This window comes from Trichechus manatus, unplaced genomic scaffold, assembly GCF_000243295.1.
Source record: "Trichechus manatus latirostris isolate Lorelei unplaced genomic scaffold, TriManLat1.0 scaffold00026, whole genome shotgun sequence".
Lineage (NCBI taxonomy): Eukaryota > Metazoa > Chordata > Mammalia > Sirenia > Trichechidae > Trichechus > Trichechus manatus.
Genome location: NW_004443962.1, coordinates 6,444,936 through 6,466,505, shown reverse-complemented (window position 1 = coordinate 6,466,505; position 21,570 = coordinate 6,444,936). Strand labels below are relative to the sequence as shown.

General features: G+C 36.9%; 1 protein-coding gene across 1 annotated transcript in view; it reads right to left on the bottom strand.

Moving 5' to 3' along the window:
• Positions 1 to 21,570, bottom strand: part of LRCH3 (leucine rich repeats and calponin homology domain containing 3) — a 107,416-nt gene that overhangs the window by 68,045 nt on the left and 17,801 nt on the right. The window contains exons 2-3 of the mRNA XM_023728678.1: positions 3,645 to 3,789; positions 1,599 to 1,725 (exon numbers count right to left, since the gene is read on the bottom strand). Coding sequence (XP_023584446.1) covers positions 1,599 to 1,725; positions 3,645 to 3,789 — 272 coding nt within the window. The remainder of the gene's footprint in view (positions 1 to 1,598; positions 1,726 to 3,644; positions 3,790 to 21,570) is intronic.

The window sequence follows — 21,570 nt, the reverse complement described above, 5'->3', positions numbered from 1 at the left end:
GACCCTCTACCTTACCAAGCATGATGTCCTTCTCCAGGGACTGGTCCCTGGTAATATGTCCAAAGTACATGAGGTGAAGTCCCGCCATCCACGCTTCCGAAGAGCACTCTGGCTGTACTTCTTCCAAGACAGACTTGTTCATTCTTCTGCAGAGAGTTTTAGAGTTCCTGATTCTTACTCTGCCACAAGTTCCTTATATGACTTCTTCTTGTTAGTTGCCGTTCAGTCGATTTTGGCTCATAGAATTGCCCCATAGGGTTTTCTAAGCTGTAATCTTTTTTCCGAGAGCAGATTGCCAGGTCTTTTTCCCGCGGAACCGCTGAGTGGGTTCAAATCACCAACCTTTAACCTTTCAGTTAGTAGTGTACAGCTTAACTGTTGTACCTTTTGTATGACTAAGGGCATCAATTAACCTCTTTTGTGAAAGTTAAAAGTCGCTTCTGTAAGACATATCTGTCTTTCAAGTATTTAGAATTTAATAAGCAGAAAGAGAATGATTAAATAGTTAGAAAATAAGAACTTGAATTGGGAGTAAAATTTACCACCAGTTCATGTTATTAAGCCAAATTCTGAAGAATGCCGACAAAAATACATTTGGGCTTCATTTCCTATGTCTAACTCGTTCTAAAAACAGTGGTTAGAATCTAGACCAGATTTAGTGTATCTGTGAAGTTTTACACGTGACCTCTTTTATATTAAGAATCCATCAGAAAAAAAAGTGAACTAATTTGTGGTCCTACTAGATTATATGTATATTTATTCTTTCTGTTTATTATATCCATTTTTGTTAATAAACCTAAGTGGAACTATATTCTAAATCTCAATGGACATAATTATACTTGACCATTTCAGAAACACAAGCAACACAGTTAACTGTATTAAAAACACAGGTTTTGGAGTTAAGGTAGACTGGTTTTAAATTCTAGTTCAGTTATATAATGTCGGGCAAATTACTTATCTTAGCACTAACGTTCTCAGCTGTAAAACGAAGATGTACTCAACTCATGTCATCATGAGGATTAAATGAGAAAAGTCTTATTCCCATGCCCAGAACATAAGTAACAAGAGGTGGTTTCTTATAATTTACAAGGAGTGGTAAGTAAAGGAGTTCAATTAAGCTTCTTAGAAAATACATGTCAATAAAGTATAGCTTACTTTAAAGTGGCATATAGGTTCTAAAGACAGCGCATAAGATAAAAACATAAACCCGACCTTTGAAGTGCCCACTGCTCCTACAGGGGCTAAAAACATTGATGATATTAATGATCACATTAACAGAATTTAACTTGAAAAATTCAAACACATTATTAACTTATATCTCAAAAGTTTAAGAATGTAGAAGTGCTTAACATTGTTTAGAACACAATTCTAATGCCTTTTTCCATTCCATGTTGGCCTATTAGACTTTTATTTTCAGTTCTTTCTTAATTCTGTGTTGAAGCAGTTGGGTTCTGAGAAGTCAATAACAATGCATTACCAATACTGAAAAATAACTAAAAATTATCTTATTAATGGATATTTACCATAGAAAAGAGTATGGTATGACTGTGGACACACAGATGTGTGTTAGACAATTAAAAAATAAAATATTAACTTACAAGTTCTGTCAAATGTCTAAGATGTCCAATTTCTTCTGGAAGTGAGACCAATTTGTTATTACTAGCAATTAAGACTTTCAGTGGTAAACTGCACAAATGTACTGGCAATGTTGACAGCTGGTTCCGACTACATTGACAAAAAGAAAAAGAGAAAAGAGTCAGAGCCCAGTACTGAAGAAAAATTCTCCAACTTTCCCATTCTGAACTCAATAAAATAACAAATATCAGTCCTGAGAGGAATAAACAGTATATAAAATTTGAGTTCTAGTCTTCATTTCATTGCTTGTCAGCTTTGTGGGTTTAGGTACAGCATTTAACTTTATCTGCATCTTACAGAGATTCTTCATCTGTAAAATGAGGATCTTAATACCTCCCCTGCCTATCTTGCAGGGTTGTTACACCAAAAAAACTGTTCTGTAAATAATGAAGTGTTATATAAACACAATATATTATTATTTTATTAAAGTAAAATTTATATAAAAAGAAACTATGAAAAGGGTAGACAATTATCATCTTTTCTTCTTCATTCCAATTAACAGTTAAAAAATAGTTTGTAATCTATATATGATATATATACCAAACCCACCACCGTTGAGTTGATTCCGACTCATAGAGACCCTCTAAGACAGTGCAGAATTGCCCAATAGAGTTTCCAAGGAGCGCCTGGTGGATTCGAACTGCCACCTTTTTTGGTTAGCAGACGAGGCTATTAACCACTACACCACCAGGGTTTCCTGATATATATCATTTATGTATACAACCAAATATATATAAATGATCCAAATAGAGTTCTATGGAAAACAAGTGACAGGTTGTGATTTCAAATATACTATACCAACTGAGTTATAGGTAAGGAATCTTTTTTATTTATACAAAAACATTATGCAAATTAGAACCAAAAGTAAAAAACATATTATGATAAAAATAAATTAAAATTTTGCTTACGTATATTTAACCTCTTATTTTTTCCCCCTATTTCAAGATCTTTTGCTTATTCAACTTATATAAACCATAAGCATTTAAAACTTTTTAATCCAGTAATTCTACTCCTAAAAAGTTATCTAAGAAAACAAAACTAGAGTACTGATACATTGTGGGGATTGCAATCAATGTCACAAAATGATTTGTGTATAAATTTTTAAATGAGAAACTAATTTGTGCTGTAAACTTTCTCCTAAAACACAATAAAATTTTAAAAACAAGCGTAAAGTAGATAAAGGATCATTCTTAGAAAAGAAGCTGAAGGAAAAAAAGGCTCCAATTAAATAAATAAATAAACATTTACAAGAAAAGATGCTTACTAGTACTTTTATGATGGTGAAAAACTGGGAGAAAGTGAATAGTCAATGATAGAAAAATGGGGCTTTAAAAGTATATCAGCTTACAATAAAATAATTACATATAAAAGTATTTCCAAAGAATATTTCATGACAAGGGGAAAAACTCATTTAAAAATCTGACTAAAACCTGGAAAATCAGAAGGAAAAGATCACTGATAATTACATGACTCAGACATAACATTTTGATGAATTTCCTTTATACTTTTTTCTACTATTTGTGCAATTCCTCCAACAGAACATTTATAATTTTTATAATGACAGAAAACAACAAGAGTTCTTTTAAGATGTGAAAAATGGAGTAGATGAGTTGAATAATGCATTTATACATCTAGAACTTAATACACAAAAATTCATGGTCATGAGAACCAAACGAAGTTTTCATTAATGTATGTAAATAAGAGACATGTAATTCCAGATCTACCATTCTCATTTGGTGAAACTGTTTTGAAAATGTAATTGGAGAACCACTGCCACAAGACTGCTGCCAGCCCATTAGGCTAATGGCTAGCAGGGTTTGTTAATTATTGCAAAGGCAAGACAAAGGGAGAAGCTAGAAGGACAGAGGAAACACTGTTAATATAGCCTAGGAACTTGTATACATATAGACATGGCTGATATGAACAGATAATGTATATTTTAATGAAGGAGATGAAAGAATTGAAAAGACCATATAAAACTAGAAATTTTTAAGAAAAAACATCCTTACCTGATATTTAAGAATGTTAGAGCCTGTAGGTTTAGAATTGCCTCTGGGATATATCGAATACAATTTTGGTACAAATTGAGATTCTCAAGAGAAACAAAGTGACAGGCTTCTATAGGAATTTCTGAGAGACGATTCCGTGACAGGTCTGAAAGAAAAACTTAAGTTAAAAATCAGTCCTTGAACTTATTTTATTGAGATGTTAAACAAACAAGCAGGTCTCATGATTCTTTAAATTCCCCAGAGTTCCTACTGTGGAGACTGGTTGAGTAAGCATTCAAATGTTTATTAATTGACCGAGTAAACCATTTTACAATATGTCTCCAACCTGTTGCTAGGAAATGCTGATTCCTTATGACTCTCCACACATACTATAGAATAAAACCACTATTCTTTGCAAGAAACACAAGTTCTAAGGCATACCTGCCTATATATTACCTCTAAGATCATATTACTAACGAAACAAATACATCCGTAAAATTCACCCTGCTAATTCAGAACTGAAGCCACTCCCAAAGTCCACCTTTCAGCCAATAACACACGTGAGTTCAATCAAGTATACGAGACCAAATGTGCAACACTTGCCCACGCAAAAGCAAAGACAAGAAGGCAGGAAGGTACAGGAAAACCGGACAAATGGACACAGAGCACCCACGGTGGGCAGGGAAATGGCGAGAGTACTGACACAATGCAGGGATTACAACCAATGTCCCAAAACAATTTGGGTATAAATTTTTGAATGGGAAACTAATTTGTGCTGGTAACTTTCACCTAAAGCACAATAAAAAATTTTTAAAAATTGTGATAAAAGAGGGAAAAAACAACCCATATTCTTCAGCTCAAAAAAAAAAAAAATGGATATGTGTTATTCTTAAAACTCTGTTCTTGGTTATAAAAGCAATGCATGTTAACATCATACACATACACACAGAAGACTGCATATGACATACATGCATTCAAAGAAATAAAGCACCGTCAGTACCCCAGAAGCCCCAGTGTGGCTCTTCCTAACCATAACCCTCTTCCCTCGCCAAGATGTAACCAATGCACTGATTTTTGCGATAATCATTTATTTGAGAGTTTCATAGTTTTAACATTTTATAATTTGTAGTTTTGCCTCCTGTATTAGTTTCCTATTGCTGCTTAACAAGTTACCACAAACTCAGGGCTTAAAATGACACAAACTTCTATTTTACAGTTCCGGAGGTCAGAAGTAGGAAATGGGTCTCAAGGTATCCATAGGGCTGTGTTCCTTCTGGAGGTTGCAGGGGAAGAATCTGTTTCTTTGCCTTTCCCAGCTTCTAGAGGCCGCCCACGTTCCTTGACTCACAGATTCATTCCTCCATCTTTAGGCCAGCAATGTCAGGTTGGAGTTTTTCGTGCTGCCACCTCTTTGGTTCACCCTCTTCTACTTTCTCTTGCAATATTAACGATCCTTAGAATTACAACTCTCCGCCTTGCCCCCCACCCCAATAATCCAGGATAATCTTTCTATCTTAAAGTCAACTGATTAACCAAACCAAACCAAACCCATTGCCACTGAGTCGATTCTGACTCATAGTGACCCTACAGGACAGAGTAGAACTGCCCCATAGGGTTTCCAAGAAGTGCCTGGTGGATTCAAACTGCTGACCTTTTGGTTACCAGCCATAGCTCTTAACCACTATACCACCAGGGTTTCCGTTAGCAACGTCAATTTCCCTTCACCATATAACCTAACATCTTCACAAATTACAGGGATTAGAATGTAGACATCTTTAGGGGGGAACCATTATTCTGCCTACCATAACTCTGAACTTCCTAAAGTAGAAACATACTGTTTATGTGCTCTTTTGTGACTTTCACTCAACATTTGAGATTCACTCATGCAGCTGCATACTGCAGTAGTTCCTTCATTTTCATTGTTTTTATAGTATTCTACTGTATGATTATGGCACAATTTATTTACCCATTCTACTACCAATGAATACTTGGATTATACATTGATCTAGATATGTATCTATTAGTGAAAATGGTGGGTGATATTATGTATCTTCAACTTTACAAGGGAATGCTAAATTGTTTTCCAAAGTAGTTATAACAATTTACACAACCACCAGCAGTGTACAAAGAATTCATGTGGCTTCACATTCTTGCCAACACTTAATATGAGATGTTTTAATTTTTGTACAATGGCATCTCACTGTGGTTTTAAATTTCATTTCCCTGATTATTAATGAGGTAGGATAGCTTTTCATATGTTTACTGGCCACCTAGATTTACTTTCTTGTGAAGTGCCTGCTCAAGTCTTTTGGTTTGTAGGAAGTCTTTACTAATTCTGAATGTGAGTCCTTTGTAAGGTTTATGTATTGCAAATATGTTCTCCCACTCTGTGGTCTGAATTTTCACTTTGTTTATGGTGTCTTCTGATAAACAGAAGTTTTTAATTTTAATAGAGTAAAATTTTTATTAGTCTTTTCTTTCACGGTTAGTGATTTTTTGAAATTAAAAGAAATCCTTCCCCATCTCAAGGTCATAAATATATTTTCTTCTAAAAGTTTTTGTTTACCCATCACATTTAATCCACCCAGAATTGATTTTTTAGTACAATGTGAGGTAGGAGGCTGATTTCTTTTTTTCCATAGGGATACCCAATTGTCCCAGTGACAGTTACTGAAAAGACCATCATGTTCTTTCAGAGAGGAAAAAATTTCTTAGCTATGGAGGACTAACTTTACATAATAATGACATTAAAATGCTATATATTTGCAAATATGTTCCTTTTCCAATATTTCCTATCTCAGGATAGGATGCTTTTGTCTACCCAGTTACTTAAATCAGAACTCTGTAATCATCCCTGACACCTTTCTCATTTCCCCAATCTAATCCTTCAGCAAACACTATCAGGTGGATATGCATTAGAATGATTACTCTAGATTTACACAGCAAATATTTATATGTCTCTACTATGTTATAGGAGCCTTGGTGGCGCTACCGCTGCTAACCAAAAGGTCAGCAGTTCAAATCCCCCAGCCGCAACCTGGAAACCCTATGAGGCAATTCTACTCTGACCTACATATTTTGAATCCATTCATTTTTCTTCACCTCCCCTTGTCATTGTCATCAGCTGCCATCGAGTCGGTCACCGACTCATGGTGACCCCATGCACAAAAGAATCAGACTCATTACTTCTTAGGATTATGCTAAGAATCATATCAAAAATGCATGGGAAACTACTTTGTTTACTGTAAAATGCAAACACTAAACAATTCTATCACTTATTTTTCTTATTCAGAGGCAATCATAACGCCAGCTATAAAAGGTTAACAGCAAGAGAACAAAACCAAACATATAGCAACATCCCCCAAATTACAGGGTACTGTACTATGCAATAAAATACAGCAGTACAATACAATAATTTATAATCATGATCTTTGGTCACCAAAAGGAAGTGATATTATGTTCAGTATGCTCTGCTTTGAAAAGGCAAGAAAATGTAAAAAAACATTTACTTAAAATCATCTAAAATAGTTTTCTTATCCTTCAGTGATGTTAAATAAATTGAGAAGTTACTATATCTTTGTGTCACTAGAGTAACCCCCTTTTGGTTTCACACAGACAGATAATACTAGTATTGTCACACAAGCCTCCTAGGTTCTCATATCTATTTCAGTGTAATCAATCTTATCTTGTTTTCCAGACTGTAAACTCAATTTCGATTTGCCAAGTACTGTAAAAAGCTACAAACCGGATCATAAACAATTTTGCAAATTAAGCTATTAAGTTACTTTTATGTATCACATCATTAATGAGACCTTGGTCTTTCATCAGCCATTATCTTTTTCTTCTAATTCTAGCGATATAAACCAAGGACTATACCAACTGTTGGCATAGCCCTTGGAGGTATTATTTAGTTGACCAAAGCAGAAAAATCCTATCAGCCTTGGCCTGATAAAAACATGAGAGAAAATTTTTTGGCAAAAGGAAATACCATGGAAGTTTCAATTAACTAAGAGAAATATTTCAAAGGAAAAGTTTTAAGACATCTTTTTGCAATCAAACTCCCGATTACTTTCCTTATTTATAAAAATCTTACCCTCAAAGTTACACTAATCTCAGAATGTAAAAAAGGTCCAAGTAAGTTTTTAAATAATACGTTAAAGAAAAGAGACTAAAAGTAGTAAAAATTCTTCAACACTAGTGGGGGGGTGGCTATGCATTAGAATGATTACTCTAGATTTACACAGCAAATATTTATATGTCTCTACTATGTTATAGGAGCCTTGGTGGCGCTACCGCTGCTAACCAAAAGGTCAGCAGTTCAAATCCACCAGCCGCAACCTGGAAACACTATGAGGCAATTCTACTCTGACCTACAGGGTCTCTATGAATCGGAATCGACTTGATGGCAATGGGTTTGGTTTTGGTTTGGACTATGTTATATGAGTAGGAGCTATGTCTGTTTTGTTCCTGGCACTTAAAACAGAGAACATAGTAAGTGCTCATAAAATTGTTAAGTGCCATCGAGTCAACTCCCACTCATAGTGACTCTACTTAAGTACAACAGAACGAAACATTGCCCAATCCTGCACCATGATCATAACATAGTTGTTCAAAAACTGAGGAAATGAATGGATGAAACAAAAACTGTGGACTCAGAAGTAAGTAAGACACTGTGTGCTCCATCTATATAGAGCTCTATGTATAGTAGACAACTACATAGTTAACATACTAAAAAAAAAAAGTCAAGATAATTTTACCTTTACGATTTTGTTTGAAGAAATACTCTATAACCTGGATTGAAAATAATTTATTTCCAAACAAGTAAGTGTTTAGATAAAATAAATCAAATCCAAGTACTGAGGAAGAAAACATATATTATGTGTATCAAACGATAAATATTTTATGATTTTTTTTTTTTTTAAAAAGGCTGAGATGGGTTACAACCATTAATTTTTTTTAATTGTACTTCAGGTGAAGGCTTACAAAAAAAAGTGTTTGAGAAATATATATAAAATAATGACCTTGGACCTTTTTTACTTTCTGAAGTATAAAATGCTTTTTAATATATGACATACTCCTCCCTATTTAAAAAAATACACACATACACATTTACTTATTTATCTATTATCTACATAACTAACGGATTTTCATGTCAATCAATGGGTTATATTCCATTACTGTCCTTGTTTTATTTTGATGCTCAAATTGTTCCAGCGTTGATTATGGGAACCTCCCTTCAGACTAGCTCCTGTGTCTTTTTGATATGCCACCTTAATTTTTAAAGCATTTCCTTTTATTTTGGCACAACACGATGTTCCAGATTTATCTTGCAACCTCCTTGCCCCAGTTCTGAAATCTGTTATTTCCTAGTCTTGTGAATAGAAACTTCTGAGGAAAGTTTGATTTGGTGGGGGGTGGTGCGGAACACTGGTAGTGAAGTGGTTAAGAGTTCAGGCTGCTAATCAAACGTCGGCAGTTCAAATCCACCAGCTGCTCCTTGGAAAGCTATGGGGCAGTTCCACTCTGTCCTACAGGGTCACTCTGAGTCAGAATCGACTCAACAGCAACAGGTTTGGTTTGGTTTTGGCGGGGGGGAAGGAGGGGAAAGCCACCAATCCTAAGGCAAGTTGCAGAATAAATGACTAGGTTTTTTAAGCCACTAAGCTTTGGAGTGGTCTGCTATATAACAACAGATAGTTAAAACAGAAGTTGGTACCTGGAGCAGAATGCTGCTGTAACAAAAACCTAAAACATCTGGCATTGGCTTTAGAACTGAGCAGCAGGCAGGTGGTAAGGGGCCTAAGAGCCTGTTAGTGGAGGCTGGAAGGGCAGTGAAGAAATTGCTATTGAAAGCTGGTAAAAAGGGCAATCTAGTTGCACAACAAGGAGCTCTGGTGGCACAGTGGTTAAACCGCTTGGCTGCTAATCAAAAGGCTGGTGGTTCAAACCCACAGAGGCTCCACGGGAGAAAGACCTGGCCATCTGCTTCCATAAAGATTACAGCCTTTACCTAAAGAAAACGCTACGGGGCAGTTCTACTCTGTCACATGGGGTCTCTATGAGTCGGAACTGACTCGATGGTACCCAACAACAACAGTCATGCTCTGGCAAAACAATTAGAGAAACTATTACCTGCAGTAACATGAAAGATAGAAAAGGTTTCTAATGAACTTGTGGATTTAAATTACCATAAAACATGTGGCTATCTGTAGTCAGACTCTTCTGTTACTTGAAGAAATATATGACAACAAAGATCATTAAGTATTAATCTTAATGATGAGAAAGGGTATGCATTTACATCTACTTGGATCAACAATCAACTTCCATGAAAGCAGCAGTAAAGAAATCAAATGAAGTATTGCATTAGCCAAATCTGCTGTAAAAGATCTCTTTAAAGTTTTAAAAAGCAAAGATGACTTTGATGATTTAAGGTGTGCCGATGCCAGCCATGGTCAAGTGCAGACGGGTAAGAGCTCAACTACTAGCTGAAAGGCTGCAGTCTGAACCTACCCAGAGGCACCTTGGAAGACAGGCCTGGCAATCTGCTTCAAAAAGGTCACAGCCTTGAAAGCCCCATGGAGCAGTTCTACTCTGCACACATGGGGTTGCCATGAGTCAGAATTGATTCAAGGGCAACTAACAACAATTTATTACACAGGACCTGTTGCCGTCGAGTAGATTTTGGCTTATAGCGTCCCCACAGGACAGAGCAGAACTACCCTCATAGGGTTTCCATGGAGTGGCTCATGGATTCAAACTGTCAACCTTTTGGTTAGCAACCGAGCTCTTAACCACTGCATCACCAGGGTTCCTAGTACACCATAGCTTGTCAATACTTATATAATTTAATAACTTAAATCTTCTAAAGGAAAATAATTATAAATATCTAAGTATTGTTTCAATGTTTAGCTCAATAAATTCCTTCTTTCCTCTCAGAGAGCCAAGTTATGAGTGTCTGCTCAATTCTGCCTTTCTTTCTGACACAGTCATACTGTTACAATCACCATTCTTAATGCTTCCTAGAGTTGCCTGAAGCAGCTTTCTTTTTTCTCAGACCAGTGTCTGAGATCACTTCCTCTGACCCAACCAGATCTAATTCATACTCTCTGCTGTCCCTAAAACTACCCTCTTCCCATTCTTATGCACGCTATTAGAAAAAATAACATAGTGACATATCTGTTAAACCATCCATTTGAGTCACAACCGAAGTAACTTAAATCCAATTGAATCATGTAACACGAATACTTTTGAGTTTAAACTTAAGTTCTTCATACCTACAACAGGTCAGCTTAGATTTGTTGAACTCTAGAGTTCTTTAGAGTTTTAGCAGCTCTTACAAACGAGCAGGTTGCATAAGGCACACAGGAAAAAGGAGCAAGGGACACTCTTCTCCAACATCTCATTTAGAAAAACAGACTTTGGGGGCATTGTGGATTGCTTATTATCATAGACGTATATATAGTAAGACACTTTTTAAGGTGTTTGTTCAGCTCACAATGATCTTAATTTCTCTCTCTCACTCACAGGGGTGACCTCTGCACCATCCCTAACCTCAGTCTCTTCAGTCATATATACCAGTGATTCCTAACCCTAGGGACCTGCTCAAAGGAAGTAACACTGAACTTCAGGCTCCCCTCCCCCCAGTCTTGATAAACTTGCAAATCCTGCCCCTCCTTTAAGAGCCATCTCAAGCACAATCTCATCATATTTTCCCTGACTTGTCTAAGTAATCCAAGGATTCTCCCGCTGTTTCTATTACTCCACTACAACAATTGTCACATAGTACTGTAACTCTTCACTAGACTGTAAATCCCTTGAAACCAAGAGCTTTGTGTCTTTAGCAGCTAACACAATACCTGATTCCCAGGCTTATTAAAAGATCAGATTTATTTGCTAGAATTAAGTGAACACAATGTGCTACCACTGGTTATTTAATGTTGATCATATTTCTAAATAGCTATTTTATATTAAAAATTAGAAAATTAATTCTTTCTAAATAAACTTTATTTGGTAGGGAATTGACTAATTAATAGAGATTTCTTTAAATCTCTATAACTAAGCCAGAGAATCCTAGGTTCATTCCAGTGCAAACACAATAAATGTCTCAACATTAAGGCATTTATTAAGAAATGCTGGCAGTCAACAGTCTTATGTTCTTCTAATAACTCCTTCAGGCCATCCCACACACTGACATCATCCTTACCAAATAAAGCCCATTATGCAATATCCACATACACAGTACTATCACTTTCTATGAGAACAGTCACTTCTATGAAAGTGACTGTTAACGGGGCCTGGGATTATGACAAATATTCTGTATATGAGATTTTAATACTGAGCAGTGTAAAATTTTTATAAACATTAAAGGACTAATACTCTTTCACACATAAAGAAACGGTAAATGCAAACTATAAAGTTTCTCAAATACACATTCAATATGAAATAAACTAAAAAGTAAAAACTTTAATGTCAAGTTGCTATTATTATATTTTTTATTAAATATAATTTGATAACTATTTAACAAACCACAATGATATTATTGTTCATGGTCCTTCTCACAGGCTAAAGAATATCAAAGAGAAAAAAATACAAAGAGTTGTCCATTAAATGAAGGTGCACCATGATGACTGACAAAAGTCTGTACATTTTTTAGACCTTCTCTTTAAATCTACAACATTTCAAAAACACTCTACACTTAAACCAAAACACCAAACCTGTTGCCGTCGAGTTGATTCCGACTCATAGTAACCCTACAGGACAGAGTTGAACTGCCCCACGGGGTTTCCAAGGAGCAGCTGGTGGTTTCACAAGCCTGAGCTCTTAACCACTGCAACACTAGGGCTCCCACTCTATATTTAGGTATCTCCTTTTTGTTTTCAATCACTGATGCCATTCCCATGGAAATGTTGTTGACAGAAAATGCAATACAAATCATTTTATCTTAGCTATAAATACAAATTATGTCACTTAAGGAGGTCAGAAGTGAGAATATGTTCTAATGCTTTTTATTCTAAAGTCATTTTTATATGACTCAGGTGTTTTCTTTTTAAAATTGTTTTTCATTTTTATTTTCATCAAAGTAATAAATTCATATAATTTAAAATGCCAATTAGTAACTTCTGCTTCCAGGAAGATTGAGATATACTTTTCCCTATTCCTCCTGCGAAGTACAACTAAAAATCGTACACATTTTATAAAATGAAGAAGACGGGAAGATTGAGAAGGTGGCTAGGGACCTCAGGACCCAAAGACTAACACAGTGATGAGTATCTCATGTATCTCACACTTGGAACTGAAGTCTCCAAGCTGACAACATGGAAATACCAATGAGCAGGGGAAAGAAAAAAGAGCCTTGACAAAAGCCTGTTCTCTCTAGCCAAAGGACCAGGAAAGGGGCAGCTTAGCAAGACAGAAAACTTTTAGACAATAACTGCTCTACTTGAGCCAAGCACCAAAGAATAAAGGGTGGATTCACCCTACCCATGCCAGCAAAGGCTCAGTGAGAAGCCCAAACCAGACTGTAATGAGGCACTTTGACATCCTCCCTCCCCTCGCTGGGGTAGTGTCAGAGGCTGCTAAGCAGGGAGGTTCAACTTGCATCTGTACCAGGCAGAAATGACCACTCCCCCACCCCCATCACTCCCTCCTTGGTGTCAGTGGAGACCACCTGTGGAGCCTGGGCTTCCACCTCTACTCCAGCAGTAATGAAACACGTTCCTCCTCTCCATATCCAACGAGGTGGTATCAGAGGCGGCCGAGGAAAGAATCAGGACTTTTGCCAATGCCCAGCAGTAACACCCCTTACCCCTTGTTGTCAGTGGAGGCCACATGGGAAGCAGTACTGAGGCACTTCTACCCCTCTCAGTCAGGGAGGTATCAGTGGAGGCCTAGTGAGGGGCCACAACTCCTATCCCTGCTCAGCAGAAGCAAGGAGCCCCTCCCCCACCTTGGGAGTCAATGATGGCCAAGTAGGGAACCCGGACCTCTACTTCCACCTGGTAGCAATGAGGCAACACCCTACCCCCTGCCAGAATAGTGTCAGACAAAACCAGCTAAAACAGAAGGTTTAAATAAGATCCAGAGTCTTACAACACCCAAAATACCCACGTTTCAATCAAAAATCACTTGTCATACTAAGAACCAAAAAAATCTCAAACTTAATGAAAAAGACAGTCAACACCAACACTGAGAGACAGAGATGTTACACCATCAAAAAATGCTTCACATATACAAAAAAAAAGAATTATGAGAAAAATGGAAAAGCCATACAGAAAAAAAAAGGTTCAGTGAGCAATGACAAACATTTGAAACAAATGAAGAAAAAAGTCTCAGTAAAATACAAGATATAAAAAAGAACCAAATGGAAATTTTTAAAACTAAAAAATGTAATAAAAAACTACACTGATATGCTTAACAGCAGAGCGGAGGGGATGGAGGAAAGAATCAGTGAACCGAGAGAGAGACAATAGAAATTACCCAATCTGAACAACAGAGAAAAACCAGACTGAAAAAAATGAATAGAGCATCAGGGACCTGTGGGGACTATAACAAAAGATCTAACATTCATGTCATTAGAGTCCTAGAAAAAGAGATTGAGGGTATGTCTGAAAAGAACTCAAAAAAATAATGGCTGAAAATTTCCTAAATTTGGCAAAAGTCACAAACCTACAAATTCAAGAAGTTGAGCAAAATTTAAACAGGATAAACTCAAGGAAATCAACATCAAGACACATTACAGTCAAACTTCTGAAAATTAAAGACGAAGACAAATATCTCCAAGGCAGTGAGAGAGAAACAACACACTGCCTTCGAGGAAAAAACAATTCAAATGAGCAGATTTCACAAAAGAAACCATGGAGGCCAGAAGGAAGTGGCACAACATCTTTAAGGTGCTGAAAGAAAAGAACTGGGCAAATATCCTTCAGGAATGAAGGGGAAATCAAGACATTCTCAGATGAAGGAAAACTAAGAGAATTTGTTGCCAACGGACCGAGACTAAAAAGAACAGCTAAAGGAAGTTCTCTAAGCAGAAAGGAAACTGTCAGTCAATTGTTAGGCACCAAAGGTTTACTCCATTGTCTTCAAGCTTCCAGCATTGCTGTAGAGAAATCTGATACCATTTGAGGCCTGTATTTAGTTTATTTTTTTCTGGAAGTTTCTGGGATCTTCTCTTTTATTCCTGGTTGAGGTAAGCCAGACCACAGAGTCTGGTCTGGGTTTTAAGATTAACAAGAACAAAGCTATGTAGGCTAAGGACTGCTTTCACTTTGGTACCTATACAAGGACACACAAATCAAAGGTACAAGTAAGTAAATGTAGCTCCTGGGTGCCTTCCGTGTCTAACACAGAGGCATACTTGAAATTCAGTGTTTTATACACCTGATAAAAAGTGAGAAATAAGCCTGGGCTTGATGCCTTTTATTTATTAAGCTGAAGGAGGGCTATGTCACCATTCAAGGGTCTACTGAGCACTTTATAGGACAATTCTTGCTGCACGACACCCACACACTTTCATGGTCTCAATCTTACTGCATCCCTAACCTTACAGCAGTCTTGTCAACTTATGGCCTACTATACTGGTGTTCTGAAATTTTACAACAAGGTGCTCTGGTATGGATTTTTTTTTTCCATTATGTAGAACAGCTGGTGAACTCTTTCAATCTAGAGACTTGTGTCCTTCACTTTTGAAAAACTGAAATTATTTCTTTCTTTGATAACTTCCTCCCCTGTCTTTGTATTCTCTGTTCTCTTTCTGAAACTCTAATCGTCAGATGTTGACCCTCCTGGACTATGAAATCTTTTTTCCTCTCCCAGTTTTCTTTTCTTTTTTTTTCACTTTCTTAGAGATTTCCTCAATTTTATTTCTTGTTGTTGTTGTTTGCTGTTGTCTGCAGTTTGTTTTTTTCTGGGTTCTTTTTTCTCTGTCTTTGATGTCGGAGATATTCTTCAAATATCTAGTTTTCCTTTCATATTTAAACACATAACACTAAGATACTGATTGGAAGCTCTCTATATACAGTGAGACTTGTTAATGGAGTGGATGTCCCTGCAGGGTATAATGTAGGGACCTGGCTGTTTCATTTGGGTTCTATAAATATCAGCATCCAGAAGTCTTTTCTCTTAGACTAGTGCATGTGTTTCTCCTGAGAGGAAAACTTCAGAGGGATACATCAGCCAAGTGGGGAGGAAGGTTGTAGGTTTTGCCATTCTGAACATCATTAATACCTGTTTTCAACTTTAGCTGTGCTTATTTCCAAATCAGAAACCCTGGTGGCATAGTGGTTAAGAGCTACAGCTGCTAACCAAAGGTCAGCAGTTTGAATCCACCAGGCACTACTTGGAAACCCTACAGGGGCAGTTCTACTCTGTCCTGTAGGGTTGCTATGAGTCAGAATCGACTCAGCGGCAACGGGTGTGGTTTGGTTTTTTGGTATTCCCAAATCCAGGGGTCACTGGGTAATGCAAACGGTTAACGTGCTTAGTAGCTAACCGAAAGTTTGGAAGTTTGACTCCATCCAGAGGTACCTCAGAAGAAAGGCCTGGTACTCGACTTCTGAAAAACCAGCCATTGAAAACCCTATGCAGCACAGCTGTACTCTGACACACATGAGGTTGTCAAAAGTCAGAGATAACTCAATGGCAACTGATCTTTTTTAACTGGTTTTATCCCAGATCAAGACCCCAGTTCTAGTCCAAGCCTTCCAGAGACTAAGCCTCATGATTTTTCAATTATAGATTCTTATTAAAAATATGACAAAGATAAAAACCTACATTAAAAAAAAAGTCACACTGGAAATGCAATCAAGGATTCTAGAGTCTAAGAAGGCCCACATATCATGCTTTATTAGTTTGCGTGTATTTGCTCAAGAAAAACAATCATGTACACTAAGTGACTTGGGGAAATGGCTATTTTTTTCAGTCATATTTTCTACATATCCTATGAGAGTGGGATGCTGAAAAATGTATGTAGGCTGGTAAAATTTTGGTACATATTTCCAAAGCTGGGCCACAAGAAAAATTATAAAGAAATTTAACAAGAAAAATGAAAAATTAAATCAAACTTAGAACTCTAATGAAAACTATCCTTGTAGTCGGCAGACCTGGGTTCTAGTCTTATTTTGTTAGTACCATTTATGCCGGGATGATGGGAAAGTCACTGAATTATGAAATGTGGAAATTAATAAAAAAGGATGAGAACTCTTTTCTTTGGAAAAAAATGTTTTATAAACACAAGGCAAACATAAAATTATTGTTTGATAACTTCTCACTTTAAATAATAAAAGACAAATCTAGAGATAAAAGTTTTAGAACAAATCCTTAAAATGATAACCAAAAATTTCATAGTAAAACAAAACTCTAAAGTGTAATACAGGAGGAAACTAAATCATGTATTATACAACATGATTTCAACAAAAATTCCAGGAAAATATGACCTCAGATCAGTAGTGATCAGTCAACCATTTTTTACCTTGTATACCGAAAAAACTCATTGCCATCAAATCAATTCCAACTCGTGCCAATCTCATGTTACAGAATAGACCTGCTCCATAGGGTTTTCTTGGCTGTAATCTTTACGGAAGAAAATCACCAGGCCTTTCTTCTGTGGTACTGCTGGGTGGGTTCAAACAGCCAATCTTTAGGTTAGCAGCCAAGAGCAGGCCACTTCTGCCACCCAGGGTCATTCTGCCTTGTATAAAAAAATCCACTGCCGTCAAGTCGATTCTGACTTATAGCGACCCTATAGGAGAAAGTAGAACTGCTCCACAGGGTTTCATGGGCTGTAAATCTTGACAGAAGCAGACTGCCACGTCTTTCTCTGTCAGAGCAGCTAGTGGGTTTGAACCGCCGACCTTTCAGTTAGCAGTCAAACGCTTAACCACTGTGCCACAAGGGCTCCTTCTGCCTTGTATATTAGGGGGAAAACGTCCGTTTAGAACCATGTCAGAACAACACATCAAATTAATCCGGTTATATATATTTGATGAATCTACAATGAAATGTAAAATAAGACTGACAAAGAAACTGGAATCAGTATAGTTTAGATCCAAAATGCATACTTCAAAAAGCTACATCCATAAGGAAACCAAAGTCTTCGAGAAGAAACTAGACTACAGGGTTAACAGCCTACATAAGCCTTGGCCTCATCTACCCTGAGACCAGAAGAACTAGATGGTGCCCAGGTACAACTACTGATGGTTCTGAACAGGGCCACAATAGACAGACCCTGACAGAATGGGAGAAAAATATGGAACAGAACTCAAAATTCTTAAAAAGCCCAGACTTATTGGACAGTTAAGACTTGAGGACTCCCTGAAACTACTGCCCTGAGATACTCTTTAAACCTTGAACTGAAACTATCCCCTAAAGTCATCTTTTAGTGACATAACAGACTGGCACGCAAAATAAAGGATATTACCCATGACTAGAGTGCTCCATTTAAAAACTACCCACATGAGACCAAAAGGTAAACAATTACTCTAAAGCAAAGATGAGAAGGGGGCAGGGAAACTAGAGTACTGGAAACGGAACAACCTGAAAACAAAGGGTATGCTGACACATTGTAAAAAATGTAACTACTGTCACTGAACAATATGCGTAGAAACTGTCAAATGAGAACCTAATCTGCTGTGTAAACTTTCACAGAAAACACAATATTATTTAAAAAATTTTTAAAAAGCTATATCCATGCTTCGAATATGTGGCACTGAAGTAACATGGGAAGGGAAAAGGAGGAGTAAATGAAGCTGAGCACAGGAACCTCTGTTAATTGCTTCATATGGCTATAATTTCATTTAATCCACAAAACTTCTTTATGAGGTAGACACTGCACAGATGAGGAAACTGCTGTGTAAAAGGTTAGAAAACTTGACTATAGTCACACAAAACTACCCGTACACCCACTGCCATCGAGTCGATTCTGACTCATAGTGACCATAAAGGACAGAGTAGAACTGCCCCGTGGGACTTCTAGTCCAAGACAATAACTGGAATGATTACAACTAGGAGCAATCGTTCAGCTTTCTTTTTTTTTTTACCTGGAAGAAGCTAAATGACTAGGTATTCTGTACTTATTTCTGCATGCTGCTAGGTGGGTTCGAACCACTAACTTTAGTAGTTGATCACAAACCGTTTATGCCATCCAGGGACCTTCAAAAGGAATTACGGTGCCTTAAAAATAACAAACGCTATATTTGGGGACAGGAGTGGGGGAAACCAGATGGACCCAGAAAATCTTTTTGTTCTTGGAATACAGTTCCAAGTTGTCAGTAGCAATGCTGGGATGGGAAAAGACACTGACCCAAGAAGAGGGCTCTCACACACGAAGGGTTTAGGCAGTGACATGCAAGTGACAAACACCCTGAATCTCTAAGAGGTACTTAAGTCCCTAAGGATCCTACAGAAAAAAGGGAACATGAAGGATGCTGTGAAGAAATAATACCTATTGTGAAAAATTCCCCTTCTATTATGAAAAAGACGAATGGGTAACTGAGAGATAAATTCTGTGGATAACGTCTGTAAGTTCCATTTGTCATTAACTTATGTTGGAAAATAAAGGAGTGTTTACATATGGCAAGTACTATAAGACAGCAAAATGAACAAACCTAGGATGGTTACTGTTGATCTAACCACAAGAATGTTTAGTTCCTAGTGTGACTAAACAATATCTTCATAAGCAAAATAAGCAAGGGAGCCAGTGATAATCAGGCTTCTAAAAGCAGGTATTAGAAACAAATACAACAATGAGAAATAAAGTCTTGATTTTGGGGGTAGAAAACAGCAATCCTCATGACAGGAGAGGGGGCTAAATACCACAAGAAGACTGAGGCCCAGACCCAGGCTGACATTACTGTACAGTGGATCCTTACTGCCCTTATTAGGATGACACACTAAGACTTTTTACTTTTTCAGCAGCATAACTTTGGCAGGGGCCCAGCTGAGCCAAGGCACAGTCCAAAAGGACTAGATACGTCACATTTGACACACACACACACACACACACACACACACACACACACCCACACCCACACACCCACACCCCTACCCCTGTGATATGCCCAGACTGCGAACATATCCTATCCCAAGAACAAGAGAACTGGTGTCATAATAATTTCTTCTTTGCCTACTGTACCCCCAAAATGGATCCTTTTCCTCTTTTTAACAGACTAGTGTTGAGAATGATCAATTTGGTCAGCCCACGGTGAACTGAGTTAGATCGATTGGGGTCAACTAGCCATACTGATTTATATAATTTACTTAACTTTGAGAGCCTATAGAAAAAAGAGTAACCTCAGTTAACTGACTAACTTTAGAGCATTGCTTCTCAAACTGTAATATTTCCAAAATCACCTGGGGATATTATTAAAACGCAGATTCTGATTCAGCAGGTCTGGGGTGGGGTCTAAAACTCTGCATTATTCACAAGATCCCAGGTAGTAGCTGCTGGTCTATAGACTATACTTTGAGTAGTAAGACTTTAGAGGACCACATACCATTCTTGAAATTTTCAAAAGAAAATGCTATGTAACAGTACTATGTTAGGAAAAGTACAGCATAACAATTTAAAAGATTAAGACTTCAGATAGTCTTTATCAACCAAGAAAATAGGAAAAAAATGTGTTATTGAAACAACAGCACAACTCCATTGACTTTTTGTCCAGAAGTGTCTCCCAGATGTTTCATGATTTTTCATAGGAACTGAACATGTGTATTTAACGATATGTCTCTCGTTTTCTGCTGTTCTATCCTCCCCTTTGAACTGTGGCTTTATTGGTAATGTCACTTGAGATCACCAGCTGTACCGCTGTCACTGCAGGAACATAAAACAGAAATAACAGCTCTTTTGCACATTCAGGTAGGAGTTTAAAGTAGTGTATCCTCTTCTGGAGAACAATTTTCCATCTAAAATAAAAATTCTAAATGCACGTATCTTTTGACTAACAAATCAACTAAAATTATGCTTGTACATGCTTGGAAAAATACATACACATATATCAAGATGTTTACTGTAGCACTGTTTATATCAGACAAAAACTGGTAAAAAGCCTAAATATCCATCAACAAGCAAATCCATACAACAGAATCCCATAAAAGAGTTAAAAAGAATGAAGTAGATGTATATGTATTGATATAAAACGAAGTCCAAAACAGAAATTCAATCAAAGAAGCAAGTTGTAGATGAGTAAAAACCTATTATGTCTAAAAAAAAAGAAATATACTAAACTATTCCTGCAAGACTACACAAGAACCGACAAACCACTGGCCAAACTGACAAAGAAAAACAGGAAAGGACGCAAATAATCCAAATAAGAAATGAAATGGGGAACATTACAATAGAACCAACTGAAAATAAAAAGGATCATAACAGAGTACTATAAAAAACTATACTCCAACAAATTTGAAAACCTAGAAGAAATGGAAAAATTTCTAGAAACACACTACCTACCCAAACTAACACAAAATGATGTTGAAAATATGAACAGACCCATAACAAGAGAAGAGACTGAAAAGGTAATAAGAAAAAAGAAAGAACCCGGACCAAAAAAAGCCCTGGCTCAGATGGCTTCACTGGAGAATTCTACCAAACATTCAGAGAAGGGCTTATACCAGTACTACTCAAACTATTTCAGAACATAGGAAAAAAAAGGAAGGGATACTTCTAAAATCATTCTATGAAACCAGCATAACCCTGATACCAAAATCAGGCAAAGACACCACAAAAAAAGAAAATTACAGAGCCATATTTCTCATGAACATCCATGCAAAAATTCTTAACAAAATTCTAGCCAACAGAATTCAGCATCATATCAAAAAAATACACCACAACCAAGTGGGATTCATAACAGGTATGCAAGGATGGTTCAACCTTAGAAAATCAATCAACATAATCCACAACCTAAATAAAATAATATAATCACATGATCATCTCAATCGATGCAGAAAAAGTATT